We start from the raw sequence: 16,125 nt of genomic DNA, 5'->3' as shown, positions 1-16,125 counted from the left end.
GAAGCTACAAAGGGGACCGTGCGTTGTGCTTAGCGGATTTAAGGTCCCAAGCTGTTCTCTTGACTGGCTGTAATGTGGCTTTGTTGATTTGTTCACCATGCCTGAGTTTTCTTCATCTTTTGCGTTGTTAGTTGTCTTTTTTAAGTCATTCAGGATACCCCCCAGTAGTTGTGGGATCGTTGAGAGTTTGTCCAAAATTGTGTAGCAGGCGCAGCTTGGCTGCATTATTTTGGTTTCTGCTTGTACCCTTTTGAACATGTCATTCATGTCTGCCAGCTTGTTGTTGATATTGGCTTCATGTATTGCTAGAAAATGTAGGAGGTATAATTGCATATCCATTTTGTCCCAATGGTACTGCATGGCCTTTATTGATAGCCGTAATGTATTTAAGCAAGGAGGGCCATAGTATTTCCGGTCCCTTTGAAGGCTCTTCTGTGTTTGGGGTTATATCAGATACTTGTTTTCTGTCTGCCTCCTGTGGGATAACTGGGACGTATGATGGAAATGTCCTTTTGGTCGCACTCCATTTTTTCTGTCTCTTCTGGTTCTTCTATATACTCTCTTTTTGGTGATTTTCCTAGCTCTCTCCCGTCACCCACTTGTGAGTGTTCTAACTGTGCCAACTGAACTTGGGCCCGGTCTGTGGAGATGTCTGTCACTAGGTTGCTAGTGTTGGGTCCTGGATTTGCTCTTACTTGACCCAGCGTGTTAGAGTCCTTGTTTGTTGTCTGTTTTGGAGGTTGAGGCTCTGATTTTCTGGATGGATCTTATTTTCTGTTGTTGGTGAGCTCTGGATTATTTTGCTAAGCCTCTCTTACTGTTATTAATGGCTGCAAAGTTGGCAGGATTGCTATCCTCAGCTCAAGTGGGTAGCCCCTTTAGTTCACGGTACTATTATTGGCCTTGTAGTTTTCCCTGTAGCCGCCTTTGCCTGTGCCAATCATTTCTACTTGGGTTGGGCTTCTTGCCGGAACATTGTTTGTCGTTTCCAGACTTTCCCTGACCTCATCGCGCTCTCAAGGGGTTACATGGGTTATGGTTGTAGTTAACATCCCTCAGGTGATTGATTCTAGACTGTCTGCTTGATCGCTCACCTGCTTAGATGGTTGATTACTTGGTGTTGGTTTGATTAATTTATTGATCGGGGATAATGTTTTTGGCTGGTTTCCCAGGGCTTCCTATATGAATTTCTGAATTAAACTCTCTGCGGTTTTCTGCTGTTCACTGTAGTGTACACAGCTTATTGAACCTTATTCAGCTCCTTCTTGGTGCCCACTTGGTGTTGGTAGGCATAATGATAAATGTGAGATGGAAGCCTAACTCGCCCCACTTTGACCACTTTCAACTGTTTCCACCTCCTTTCTGCCTGACGGAGCTCTGGCTCTGATACTATCTCTGTCTGCTTCTGTTCTGTCTCAGTCACCCCGCCCTGCCCCTGCTCCCGCCTCTACTCCTGCTCCTGCCTCCGCTGCAGCTGCCGCAGCAGCAGCTGCTGCAACCGCTCTGTCATTATGGTAGGAAATGAGTCTGGGAGTGAGCTCAGAGAGGCCAGTGGCTGGGGACAAACAGGACTCTCAGGGTGGGGTAGGGTCACGGGCTTCCCCCGGCTGAATACGGACCCCCCCCTGTGCTTTGCCAAGAACACGCACTCTGCTGTGTCAAAGACACGGGAGGACAGAGGCATCAACACCAGTGCCGGTAATGTCTCTTTCCTTTTTTGCGCTCACCATCCGCGTTTGCTGCCTTCCTTTTTGTCGCTGTCACTCTCGCTATCGAGATGTCGGTCAGCGGGAGACAGCGGCGGCTCGGCGGTGCAGTGGTGCTTGCAGCAAGGATGAGGATGTTTAATAAAGAAGAAAGGAGGCAGACTAGCTCTGTCGCCGCTCCACGGCTCCTCCGTGCCGCGGCTCTGTGCTGCTCTATGACCACGCCTTCCACTTTCCACAGGAAGAAGCCTAGAGACGTCACAAGGAGTTATGCTATGCCCTAATAGTCGCCCTTTATTGATTGTGTTGCACACTTAGTAACTTCATCTCCCGCTGGGAGAGATTGAGGAAATGTGTACTGTACTCGCATTGCCATTTTTATCAATTTGTCTGAAATTATTAATATTGTTCTATGATAAAATATGGCATTGAGCTTGCAATGAATGTTACTTACTATTCATGGTAATGGGAGGTGACTGCTGGAAAAAAAGTCTTTGGAACTGTATTCCAAGCAATAAATCAAATAAAAAAAAATAAAAAAAACATTAAGATACCGAAGCACTTGTCCTTGTGAGCTCTGCTTACTTCAGAATAAGACTTAGAGAATCGGTCGTACTTTTGGCGACGGCTGTTACTAATTGCAAGAGTACAACAAGCCAGATACAGATTCGGGCTATTGAGAGAGCCAATTGATCATGGTTGACTATTGAGAAAACCAGGTCTACATAATAATTCTGGGACACAGTGGTCCACTTGGCTAATATAAACTTCCAGCTGGAAGTATTAGATGTTTTGAAATACGGATATGCAACGTTTTTGTCCTGAAGATGGTCCTGGGGAATGTTTAAACCAATAGTGGACCGAAACATCGACGCCTAATATCGATTTGCTTAGAGACGAACCTTTGTGTTAATTTGAAATCATCACATTATGTTCTGAAAACCTTGTGATGTATGGTGTTTTGTTTGTCCATACAAATTAAGCAAAAGATGTTTTATACTACTTGTAACAAGATCTAGAATGTTAGTAGTATGATTGTTGCCGTATTATACTGTTTGAATCTTGATTATATTAAATAATGATACATGATGATAATCCCATGCATTATTTGACATATGTTCACTTGTTGTGACTAATCACAAATTAGAAATAATTGCGAAACAATTCCTTAGGGGACACTTTTGTAGTTTTGTTATACTTCAGAATAGAGCAGCCTTTTCCACAAATTGAATCGTGTCAAGACTCAGGGTGTATGTTAGACCTGGCATCATTGGCGTGAGTCTCCCTTCCATTTTGATGGATTGCCTCCTCTGTGTTGATATGTATTTGCTGGTTATTGTATGTATGTGTGTATGTATGTATTGGTTTTTATTAAGCGCCTATCTCACCCGTAGGTCTCATAGCGCTAGCTGAAAGCCAAATCAAAAACAGTGTTTTTTTTTTTTAAAGCCACGTTTTTAGGGCTTTACGAAATGTCTTGTGATTTGTTTTGGGCACTGTGCCACTGCTGGTCAGTGCCTCAGTGCAAGTGCTCCCTATGTTAAATGTATGTACTAATTGTTATTCCATGATTGGGTTATTTGATTTACTGTCAGTCCCTAGTACAGTGCACCATGTGTGCCCAGGGCTTGTAAATCAAATGCTGCTGGTGGGCCTGTATCACTGGTTGTGCCACCCACAGAAGGAGCTTGTAAAGTGTGTCTCAGGCCTGCCATTCCAAGGCCTGTGTGCAATCTGTGACTGCCATGTCGACTTGGCCGAGTGCACCCACTTGCCAGTCCCTAAACCTTCAATTTGCTTCATATTAGACACACCTATGGCAGGCCCAAGGGCAGGGTGCATTGTAAGTATAAGATAGGACATGCTCTGGTGTGTGCAGCATTTTCTAATAGTGATTTACAGCCATTTTTGTTTTTCACTATTGAAGGCTACCTGTTCTCCATAGGCCAGAATGGGCTCCTAGAATTATTACATTCTTATATTCGTAACTAGTATGCTGAACTCAGAATAATAAAATACATCTTTTAGTAAAGTTTTACTAAATACCACTTTTAGAAAGTGGGTATTTTCTTGCCTAACTATCCAGGCCTGCCTCTGCTGGGTTATGTATTCCTTGTCTGGGTTTGTGAGTGACAGGGCTGGGGGATTCCATGAGACAGGCTGGGGCAGCCCGGTGGTGAATAGAGAGATCTGCATCTAGATGGGAGGGAGGAGTTGCACCTGGGACCGGAATAGGGCTGGGCCTTCCCTCATCAATGCTGGCTCCACCTCCAGTGGCTTGTCTGATGTCTCTGCCCTGCACTGAGAAAGGAGAGGAGTAATCATGTCAATAGAGTGCTCCAGAGCTGTATCTTCCATCCCCTGTGCTGGCTCCACCCCCTGTGGGGCAGTTGATGTCTCTGCCCTGCACAGTGAAAGGAAGAAGAGAGTCATGTAAACAAAGTGCTCAGGAACTGGTTAGAGAACAAAGGATTTTGGGGTATAGATATTGGGACCCCGATGCCAAGAAATTAGATCACTTCTGGTCAAGATACCTTTCTGCCAAGGAGAAGAACCAAGGAAGCTGCAGGAGTTGTACTGCCCCTCTGCCAGTGTGCTGTTTGCTGGGTTGGCCTGCAGTGGTTGCTTCATTGCCAAGTAAAGGAGAAGGAACTTTGTAAGGACTTTCATCTACAGAATATTCTCCATGGGCTTGAACTGCACTTGCCCCCTGCTGTCTCAGGGATAAAAGACTTCACCTCCAGCTCCCCACTGAATTTCCTTGCTGGGAATTCTGACTCCAGACACTTGCATGCCGCTGGGAGCTGGAAGCGTGACGCATCGAGAGGAAGCGTGTCGCTGGTGCAGCTGAAATCTTCGCATCGCCGGAGAAACGAGCCTTCGCCGCATCTCCCAGGAAGCGTGTGTTCAACGAAGCTGCCTGCTGTTGCCTCACCAGAGAAGCGTGACGCCATTGTGAGAGTCGCCATCGCATCACCGGAGAAGCATGTCGCAGGGCCTGTCGCGGCTCCAAAGTACAGAGTCATCGTCATCGCATTGCCGCATCAAGGGCACCATCTTCTCGCATCGCAACTGGATCATCACATCGCATCAAGGAGCCATCTTGCGCACCACAACGGGCCCGCAGGCTGAGAATCTACGCATCACCTCCGCACTGGTAAAGATCACGACGCATCCCCTACTGCAAGCATTAAGGCACGATGCATCATCTCCCCCATATCACGGAACGAACGCATTTCCCCTTTTGCGAGCCTTTTGTTTACTTTGCGTTACGCATCCAGGTACTTTGGTGAAAACTTTGTTGCATTTACCAACAACTTGAACTAAGCAACTGTAATTATCTTTTAAGTAATCTTAAGTGTAGTATTGCGTATTTTTGTCGTCTGTGGTCTTGTGTTTAAATCTATTTAAAGAATACTTATTTTTATCAAACCTGTGTTGTATCCTTCTGTAGTGTTATCACTGTATTACCGTGTATATTCACAAATGCTTAACACACTGTCTCTGAGATAAGCCTGTCTGCTCGTGCCAAGCTACCAAGGGGGTGAGCAGTGGTTATTAAGGAATGTAATCCCCTTATCCTGACTTAGAAGTAAGGGTCCCTATTTGGACAAAGGTGAATCCTAATGCCAACTAGAGACCCCCAGATCTAACAGTGTACCTCTGGCAGAGTCTGAGCTTCCATTGGTGCAGGAGGTTCAGTGGCACCGGGGCCCAGATGCCCTTGTTATTGCTCTATTTTACCTTTCAAACAGCGGTGAAGGGAACCATTGCCTTCCTTGCTGCTGGGCCCAGGACAGACTGGCTAGGCGATGTAGCTTCCATTAGTATAGCAGGTGCAGTGGCACCGGACACCGAGCCCCGGATTGATGTTGTATTTTAGAGTGCCCTGTACACACTCTCTACATCACTGCTGCTGGGCACGGGACTCCGATGGTGAATATTTCAGAGGAGCCCTCCATTTTACTCGAGTTGCCACAACCTCTGACCTCTGACCTCTGACTCCGACTTCCATTTTTCTCTCTCACTGACATGTTCTACTTGAAATCACATCACTCTGGCTTTTAGGAAGATGCACAGACACTTTTGTTTAACTTGCTTTTCTATAAAACTGTTTTGTTTTTTATTGAATCGAATTGCCCTTTTTTGCAGTGTCAAGTATTTTGACATTATCGTGAATTCAAATTATCATGAAAAAGAAATAATTTGTCAGACACACTTTTTTAACATTTGTACGATTACTGCAGAAAAACGCGTCTTTGGCGCCCCAGGCAGATGTACGGGTATACTTTCTCTTTGAAGGTGGCGGTGTGGGTGTAGATGTGCTGCCGGTTTGTAGCATCGTAGAAAGACACCAGCCCCTCCTCGTAGTTCACGAAGATCCCCACTTTGCTAAGCCTGCCAGTAAAAGAGTGCTGTTTGTCCGTTTCATCCATAACATTATACACTGAGAACCCCTGGGTGAGGACCCAGAAACCCCTATTGGGGGTAAACAACACTTGCACCCCTGGGCTTGCGGATGCGCTGGCCACCCCCAGCCTCCAGTTGTCTTCCATCTTATACACTTCCGGGACAGTCACTGTCGTGTCTATGTCCACCTGCCAGTACCACCTCCCAGAGAGGACCCCCCAGGACCCCCGGACGCAGCGGTCCAGGCCGAGGTTCTGGAGATCCTTCCCGTTATTCTTGATGAGGAAGGTCGCACTTGCAAAGCTGGACTCCACCGACAGGGGTGCTGCGGAGACAGAAAACACCATCAGGCCACTCACCCAACTTTTCAACACTTTCCAATAATGCGCAGAATTTGCTGTCAGAAAAAATATATTAAAAAATAAGGGCACTAGTTATGAAGGCCTTACACTGCTGTTACATCACTTTTTGTGACGCTGCAGTGGCATAAAAAACGTGCCACACTGCTCCGCCTCTGGGGCGGCCGCTCCTTTTCCCACACGGCCGCCAGGCTCTGGAACTCCCTCCCCCTTGCCCTCAGAGGGAACCCCAACAGGATGGCTTTTAGGAAAGCACTGAAGACACATCTGTATACCAAAACTCGGTAACCTCGCGGCCAGCCCACTATTACAAACAATGCAAGCGCTGCGAGGCCTCCGGGTAGTTTCGGCGCTATACAAATATAATTTTTCATTTCATTTCATTTCCATATTTACAAAGGGATGCGTCTAGGTAGATGTGTCAGCATTCAAGCCCCTGCAGCACACTACACCTGCAGTAGGTGTAATGTATCCACGGTGGGCGTCCGACACAGGAAAGCCAGGTAGGAGTGTTCCAGTGAAATCTATGAGGTTTCACTGCGACACTTCTAGAGCGCCACTACGTCAAATCCTTACACCTGCTTGAAGACGGCGTAAGGATGAGGCAGGGCTTTTCTTATTGCTGGACTTGCGCTTGTAAATCCATGTAACAGAGCCCACTCATGTTTTTACTCAGCGATGTGACCCTTGCCTGAGGGACTTATTTACAACCCCCATTCCCCACCGGTGCGTCACTTTAAATATCTGAAAAAGCCAGTGGCCCTCCTATACGAAGACCAGTACCGCATGAGGTGGATGCATGATAAACTTCAGGACAACCCTACTCACAGATCTGTACTAACGTCACAGACAAGTTGTACTAAAGTGTATGTGCAGCAGGTCAGTGTGACGGGTGGTAATGTGCGGGCAGTTGTGCCTCATGCCTCATGTCAGGGGATTTTGTGTTTATCAGCTAGGAACAGCTAGGACAGCTAGGAGCCCCCTCGAGCTGCTGCAGATACAGTCTCAAGTGATCTCATATTCTGATATGGTGCCCATCTGCCGTTCTTTCTTCAATGCACAGAAAGTCCAAAGTAACTAGTTTTGAGGAAAGTAACACTTTTTAAGGTGGCTGTGGTGAAAAAGTGGCCACCCGCCCTCCTGGCCTTTGGACAGATCTCTCTAGACATGGAGAGTTATAAGTATATCTCTTCTGTGTAACAAGTCTCACTTGTTACATATCTTTGTAAACACTGTACCTGGCAGGGAGGGGACTAAACATATATATTAAGGATGCAAAACAACTTATAGATGTACCTTTGAAGGCTGTTGGGTCGAAAACACGACTCCCTGCAAAGATAAAAAAGAAACATAACAAGATATTAATTTTATATTTTGTTCCTTGGTTATACACTGGTAATATAAACATTAATCAGCTGTATACTTGTGGCCGCCTGCACCATCACCTTTCTAGGGAGGCATCCAGGAAGCATTACTGTATTTACCACCCTCTTTACCCCAAGACCGAAAGGGACAAATAAGCAGCCAGTGGTGTAATGAAACCATAGGGCCCCACTGCAAGGTCTTGTGTGGGGCCCCACGTATAATAACTCAGCCACCTGTCTGTGCCCCAGCCTTCCCGGGAGGCATTACCATATTTACCATGTTTACCTCCTATGTCTACCTCTCATAACTTCAACAATGAAAAGTGGGCGAGAAACTACGCCCACCTGCGCACTTCGCGTAGCCCAACTATGCGCCGCATGCCCCCCTCCCCTACATACCTAATTTTAGTCAATGGGCACATAAAAATAAATAAAAAGGCACTTACCTTGTCCGCGGCATCCCGGGGCGGCCGCGCATGCGCATTTCTCTCGAGGGCGGCCGCGCATGCGCATTGATTAGCAGACGGTGGCGTGAACAAGCAGAGGGAGCCCCGGGACGCCGCGGACAAGGTAAGTGCCTTTTATTCATTTTTATGTGCCCATTGACTAAAATTAGGTATGTTCGGGAGGCGTGGCGGGCAACTTCGCTTATTGTGGAGAAGTGTGGCTCACTGGTTAGAGGAGGCAGACCTGGAAGCAGAGGTCAGCCCGGGACCAGGGTTCAATTCCCGGCTCGGCGGGGTCTTGAGTCCTAAAATGTCCATGGACTCGACAATTCTCGCTCCGGTGCCTACTCGATTCAAGGGTTCACACTCTGCGACTCTGGGCAATAGCTTGCTTAATCTCCACAACGGCCCCTCGCGGCGGGATGCCTGGCTTTCACCTTGCGGATACCCTGCCGGGGTTATCTCACAGGGGAATACCAGGACGGGTTCCCTAAGCAAGCGCTTAGAAACCGCTTGGTGATTTGCGCTATATAAATTCCTGTACATTTACATTTACATTCGCTACGCCCTAGGAGTGGGCGTAGTGTTGCCTGCTTTGCCTACTTTGCACAAGGCGAAGTAGGCAACAATCAATCAATCAATCACAGCATTTATATAGCGCACTACTCACCCAGAGGATCTCAAGGCACTAGGAGAGGGGGGGTCCGCTACTGCTCGAACAGTCAGGGCTTGAGTTGCTTCCTGAAGGCGAGGTGATCCTGGGTCAGGCGGAGGTGGGTCGGTAGGGAGTTCCATGTCTTGGCGGCGAGGTAGGAGAAGGACCGTCCCCCTGTGGTGGCTATTCGGATGCGGGGGACGGCGGCGAGGGCGTGGCCGGTCGATCGAAGCTGGCGTTTGGGAGCGTAGAAGTTGAGGTGGCTGTTGAGGTATCCTGGGCCTTGGTTGTGTAGGGCTTTGTGTGCGTGGGTGAGGAGTCAGAAGGTGATTCTCTTGTTTACCGGGAGCCAGTGCAGGTCTCTCAGGTGTCCGGAGATGTGGCTGCGGTGGGGGATGTCCAGGATGAGTTGTGCTGAGGCATTCTGGATCCGCTGGAGTCTCTTCTGGAGTTTGACGGTGGTTCCGGCGTAGAGGGAGTTGCCGTAGTCCAGACGGCTGGTGACGAGGGCCTGGGTGACCGTCTTCCTGGTCTCGGTGGGGATCCACCGGAAGATCTTACGTAGCATGCGCAGGATGTTGAAGCACGACGAGGAGACGGCGTTGACTTGTCTGGTCATGGAGAGGGAGTAGTCCAGGATGAAGCCCAGGTTGCGTGCGTGGTCTGTTGGTTTGGGTGCGCTGCATAGGGCGGGGGGCCACCAGGAGTCGTCCCAGGCGGAGGGTGAGGATCCCAGGATGAGGACTTCCGTCTTGTCCGAGTTCAGTTTCAGGCGGCTGTTCTTCATCCATTCGGCTACCTCTTTCATCCCTTCGTGGAGGTTGGCTCTGGCGGTGGCGGGGTCGTTGGTGAGGAAGAGGATGAGCTGGGTGTCGTCGGCGTAGGAGATGATGTTGAGGTTGTGCTGGCGTGCGATGTCTGCGGGGGGGCTCATGTAGACATTGAAGAGGGTTGGGCTGAGTGAGGAGCCTTGAGGAACGCCGCAGATGACTTCGGTGGCTTCAGAACTGAACGGAGGGAGGCGGACTCTCTGTGTCCTTCCGGCGAGGAAGGAGATGATCCACTCCAGTGCCTTCTCCTGGACTCCGGCCGCGGAGAGGTCTAGGAGGATGAGGGCCGCTGTTTCTCCGTTGTCGAGTAGAGCTCGGATGTCATCGGTAGCTGCGATCAGGGCGGTCTCAGTGCTGTGGTTGGCCCGGAAGCCGGACTGCGAGGGGTCGAGGGATCCGCTTGTCTCAAGGAAGGCGGCCAGCTGCTTGTTGACGGTCTTCTCGATTACTTTTGCAGGAAACGGGAGCAGCGAGATGGGGCGGTAGTTCTTGAGGTCGGTGGGGTCCGCTGTTGGTTTCTTCAGTAGGGCGCTGAGCTCGGCGTGCTTCCAGCTCTCCGGGAAGGTAGCGGTGTCGAAGGAGGTGTTGATGATGTCCCGCAGGTGGGGTGCGATGACAGCGTCGGCCTTGTTGAAGACGTGGTGAGGGCAGGGGTCGGTCGGAGATCCGGAGTGGATGGAGTTCATCGTGTCTTCGGTGCTGATGGGAGTCCAGGCGCATAGGGTGGTGGTGGGGGGCAGTGGTTCGGTCGTGGCGTGCGTCGGTTGGGTGCTGAAGCTGTTGTGTATGTCTGCGATCTTGTTGTGGAAGTAGGAGGCGAGGGAGTTGCAGAGGTCTTGCGAAGGGGTGATGTCGTTGTTTCTGGCGTTGGGGTTGGAGAGCTCTTTGACGATGTTGAAGAGTTCCTTGCTGTTGTGTGCGTTGTTGTCCAGTCGTTCCTTGAATGCGGTTTTCTTGGTGGCGTGGATGAGTTGGTGGTGCTTTCGGGTGGCGAGCTTGAGGGCAGCCATGTTGTCCGGAGTTGGGTCTCTGCGCCAGGTTCTCTCTAGGGCTCAGCAGTTCTTCTTGGAGCTCTTGAGTTCGTCGCGGAACCATGGGGCTTTCTTGCTGCCGGGTCTGCTAGGCGGGGTCCTCAGGGGGGCGAGGTCGTCTGCGCAGTCGCTGATCCACTTCGTGAGGTTGGTGGCCGCCTTGCTTGGGTTCGTTGTGCTGGTGGGAGGGTTCATGCTCAGGGAGGTCACGAGCTGGTCGGCTGTGATCTTGTTCCAGCTTCTGCGTGCAACCTGTTGCTGGTGGTGGTGGATCGTGGTCCTTCCGAAGCTGAAGTGGACGCAGCTGTGGTCCGTCCAGTGGAGTCCGGTGGCGTGGCTGAAGGCGATGTCCTTGCTGGATGAGAAGATGGGGTCGAGTGTGTGTCCGGCGAGGTGGGTGGGGGTGGTGACCAGCTGCTTGAGTCCCAGGTTTGCGAGGTTGTCCAGCAGGGTGGTGGTGTTGCGGTCGTTGTTGTTCTCCAGGTGGAAGTTGAGGTCCCCGAGGAGGATGTAGTCAGGGGAGCAGGGGGCGTGCGGGCTGATGAAGTCGGCGATGTCTTCGCTGAATTGTGTGCATTGTCCCGGGGGTCTGTAGATGAGGGTGCCTCTGAGGGTGGGCGTAGCGAAGTCCTTCGCCCAGGGTTACTATTAATTCCTTAGAGATGACATTCACACTAAGGAGCTTATTTAGGACACGCTATCGCCACCTTTCACTGACGCTCCTTTGACGCAAGCCTCTCAATCAGATCTATAAGGTGATGCAAAGCCACTCTGCATGGTTTACGTGGCCTCATAGATGTCCTGATCTGTGATGGAGGCATGGCTATGTCTTCCGTTGTGAGTCCCAGTAATTTGGGCAAATACAGACAGCAGCCTTTGATAAATGGAAAAGAGGTTTTGGTATTCAGGGATACAGGACAGACCATGGTGAGGAACAAAACAATGGATTTAGGCCCAGAACTCTGTACTGGGGTGAATGTATGACATTGTTCTGAATTCTATGCATCAACTGTTGTGTTTGCATTTGTAGTTTTTAATAAGCATCGTAATGATGCCTGTAGTTTTTAATAAGTAATGTTTGTTTAATTGTTCATTTATTTTCTTTATTGTGCAATTAATGTTTTTATTTTTTATTTTAGATTCTGGTGGGGATGAACAGAATAATAAACACATTACACCCTCATCCTTTCTTGGGCAAAGGGTGCAATGTCCTTTCTTCAACAGCCCCTGCTCGCAATCAGAGGTTCTTTTCAGTCGAAGGAGCACATGCGGGCTCAATTGATGGAAAATGTAAGGGCCCTAATTAATGAGAAATTGGCATAGGGTAGAGTCGCAAGTCTTCTTGCTGTGCTGCCCTACACTAATGTGAAAGTGCAAGAATGCACTTTATTTATTTAGTAAGGTGGATTCCTGTCCTTCCCCCTGCGCTGATGCACATTGTGCTGCCTAGTGATAATGTAGGCGCCCTTTCACTATAGTGCAAATGTTCCTCCGTTGCTGACAGGTTTGTTTTGTGCCGGAAGGACCCCTTGTTGTGCAAAAACAATCCTGAGAGGCATTTTCCTAATTCAAAATGTGCTTCAGAATGCAAAAATTATTTCTCCGCATTAGGCCTGCTCTCGGGAGGCTTAATGTTTTGGCGTTGCACCAGGTTTACATGATTAAGTAAATCTGGGGCAGTGTAAAAATCCTTGGGTGCTGCGTGGGAAAAACAAAATAATGCCCATGGAATGCCTCCTTGATGCAGAGTACGGTTAAAAAAACACATATAGCGTAGCGTGTCCCCGACAGTAATTTCACTTACATAATATTTAAATGGGTAGGTTGAGATATTGCATGGCTTCTTAATTTTTGGAATTGGTTACCAAATATATTGATTACTTACTTTTGAAGTCATGCTTCTTTCTTCCATGATGTCTTAAGCATCATCTTTATATATATTTTCACATGAAGTTGATAGAGTTATTGTATCAAAAACAACCCTCGAAGCTGATGTATATAATAAAAAAAATAAAGGTTTGAATGGAAAACTAATCTGTTTCAAATCTTGGTGGTGCCTTGCGATGGACACTTCTTCACCTTATAACCTGCGCATACTGAAGGGACAGAAGTGACAGCGTCTGCTTCTTGACGTAAGTCATCTGCATGTAGGGTTGTCGAACTACACCCCCTTCTTCATTCATTGCCTTCAAGGACTTTACAATCTCTGAAGGATATCACTAGAATCTATAGTTCCTAATAAAATCAATTCAGCATGTCAAATTACTTTAATGCATCTATTAAGATTAACATTTTCTTGTTTCATTAATTTTCTTTCTTATGATTTTCATTAGTAATGTGAAGTTGTAATGAAATTTTTTGATTAATCCAACTGTACTTTTTGGTTGAAGGTTGGCTTCTCTTACCTCTGCACTGCACCCCACTATCCCTCCTAGATGTGCAGCTGTTGGTTCCCCACGAAGCGCTTGGACAATTGAAGATAGACGTTTCTGCTCCTGTGCACTTGACGTTACTCATCCACACAGGGAAGACACCATTTTTATATGGACCATTATTGGTTTCTGCGCTGGATGCTGAGCCACAGTTCAGTTGTCTACAGACCACCTCAGCATCCTTCAGATCCCATTCGCTATCACAGACCGTCCCCCAGCGATTCTCGTGTTTGATCTCCACCCTCCCACGGCAGGCGTCACCGGAATTCACCAACCGGACAGTATCAGCTCCCCCTGTGAGCAAAGGACCAGAAGGAGGTGAGAAAATTGTTTACAAAGGAATCTAATTATTGAGAAAATTTGTCATAAAGTATTTAAAACATCCATGTTCCCCCATTGTCAACTCATAGTGATTACTGTGTGTGGAGTCTTCTGCATATATAAATGAAAGTCATACACAGAGTTGAAGTCAGGTCCGGTTCATTCACCTCAGCCATCAGGAATTTTCCAGTAACTGACAACCAAAGAATGTGCACAGTAGAATTCTACATGGAACTCAATGGTAAGATGCTACATGGAACTGAGCATGACATCCACACCTTCCCTCTTTACAATAAATAATATGTTTAACAAAACAAAGGAGAAGAGATCAAAAGAAAAAAACAACATAGTCCTTAATATGTAAGAGTAATTAACAAGCATAGGTCTTCGTATTCACAGGTAACCTACTGATCCTCTGACTTCTCTCTTTGATATTAAAGGGCAAAAAATGTAAAACCATCAGAGAGGAATCAGCATTAATTGACGAGGAAGAAGAGCAAGTGAGATCCCTAGGACTAGAGGATGAAACCAAATTAGAATTGACCAAAATCACCCGACTCTTATTCCAAATTCTGCCATCATCAGTCTTCACAGCATTCTTTAGAATGTTGACAACTTTTCTGACTTTAGTGTACTTAGACCAGGGTTGACAACCTACAGGTGCCTTACTCTTCACATACTTACCAACATTCACTTGTATCGAAGAACAGGAGCGTAAACCCGTCATCCGTGTTGGGATTGGGGTAAAGTATGATAGAGAGAAGGAGTATCCCAACTGGTATTATTCATAGGCAATTAATACGGATATGCATACACTATTATCCACAAGGAAATAAGGAGACTCTATTGAATTGTAACATGTGCTCATGGCATCATTTTTATAAACCATTTGAGGAAAAGTTTAAAAGGAAAAAAGGGAATAATTTACAGTTGCAACAGCACTGTAATACATTAATAAAAAGCAATTATTGCAACCCAAATTGCACGTGTGTGCGTGGTTTGTGAGTACTAACCGGCAGTAGCAACTCAGGTGACAATCCGTATTAATTGTCTATGAATAATACCAGTTGGGATACTCCTTGTCTCTATCATACCAACATTCACATCATTAGATTGGGCACATTTCTTAACATCAAAATCCAGTTTCCTTGTCAACTATTTATCAAGTTCTCTTTGTCTCCAATCACCTAGTTGATTATCTTTCAACCCCTCATTCAAACTCATCCATCCTGGACATAACTTACAGTTCGAAGCTCTACCCTTGAATAACTTAAAGGGAGATCTTCCTGTGGTCATGTGAGGAGACATGCGAAAAGCAGTAATCCTGTCTTGCAAGACAGATTTCCAGTTCAATTTCTTTGCCCTGGCCAATCGTATGCTTTCTTTTAAAGTCTTGTTAACCCTTTCTACAGCCCCATTAGTTTCCGGATGGTAATGGGAGCTTCTCTTATGGTTAATACCACAATCTTTCAGATAGGACTGAAATTCAAAAGAACAAAACTGCGTCCCATTATCAGAGAGAATGCAAATGGGGAAACTTTCCCTCTTAAATATTTCCTCCATGAACCTTATGACATTTTTTGATGAAATATATCTGACAGAAGTCACTTCAATCCATCTAGAGTAAAGATCAAGAACATCTATTAAATAAGGAGTGTCACTAACACCATGAAAAGGTCCAACAATACCAATGACTATCTCATCAGGCCCACTCCTACAGACCATGGGCATTTGTTTGGTTTTCAATATATCATCAGTAGTACAACACTCAAGACAATCACAAACCATTCTCTCAACCTCATTATCCATCCCTGGCCCTAAAATTGCATTCTCAAATACTCTTTTGTTTTCACAATACCACAATGTCCAACATGTGCAAGATTAAGAAGCCTACTACGCACATCTAATGGTTTTTCAAGCTTTGTACCCCAAACAAGCACACCATCCACAACAGACAGTTCTTGACCAACGAAGGACCGTGGCTTCTCAAGATGTCTGTTCTTTCCCAATGGAAGCCACTCAATAACTTTTGTGATTTCAAGATCATTACTAATTTCAGTTTTCCACTCAGACTCATCTGTCTCACCCAAAGTGAATTCATAGACATTTATCACATCATTCACCATAATTTCTTAATATAAATCAGAATTCTTTTCATCTACTAAACGTGAAAGATAACTAGCAGATTTGTTGATTACCCCTGGAATGAAATCAACATCAAAATCAAACTCTTGAAGGGAAATAATCCACTTCTTAACCCTTGAAGAAATAGAATCCAGACAGTTTTTTGGAAACACCTTTTGTAAACGTTCATGGTCTGATAGGACCTTCACTCTGGTACCTCAAACCACATTTCTAAACTTACTTAATGCCCAAAAGATGGCCAAAGATTCTTTCTCTATTACAGAATAATTAATCTCCGAGCCTCTCAAAGATCTCCAAGCTCAAGTAATCAAACCTTTATCGCCACTTTTCTTTTGAAGGAACACTTCTCCTAAACTTTTGGCACTAGCATCAGTCAAAATGATAGTCTCTTCACCTGGCACAACAGTTTGCAAGCAGGGGGCTTCA

General features: G+C 46.7%; 1 protein-coding gene across 1 annotated transcript; it reads right to left on the bottom strand.

Annotated features, from left to right (window-relative positions):
- Positions 1–5,801: 5,801 nt before the first annotated feature.
- On the bottom strand, positions 5,802–15,680 carry LOC144822590 (uncharacterized). Its single transcript, XM_078680309.1, has 4 exons — positions 15,413–15,680; positions 13,207–13,527; positions 7,772–7,804; positions 5,802–6,441 (listed from the first exon to the last, which is right to left on the bottom strand). Exons 1-4 carry the CDS (start codon positions 15,678–15,680, stop codon positions 5,945–5,947), a joined length of 1,119 nt encoding a protein of 372 aa, XP_078536435.1. The 3' UTR covers positions 5,802–5,944.
- Between the last annotated feature and the right edge of the window lie 445 nt (positions 15,681–16,125).

Source organism: Lissotriton helveticus, chromosome 3_1 (genome assembly GCF_964261635.1).
Source record: "Lissotriton helveticus chromosome 3_1, aLisHel1.1, whole genome shotgun sequence".
NCBI classification, from domain to species: Eukaryota; Metazoa; Chordata; class Amphibia; order Caudata; family Salamandridae; genus Lissotriton; species Lissotriton helveticus.
The sequence above is the reverse complement of the archived record's forward strand: the minus strand, read 5'-3'. Positions and strand labels throughout refer to the sequence as shown.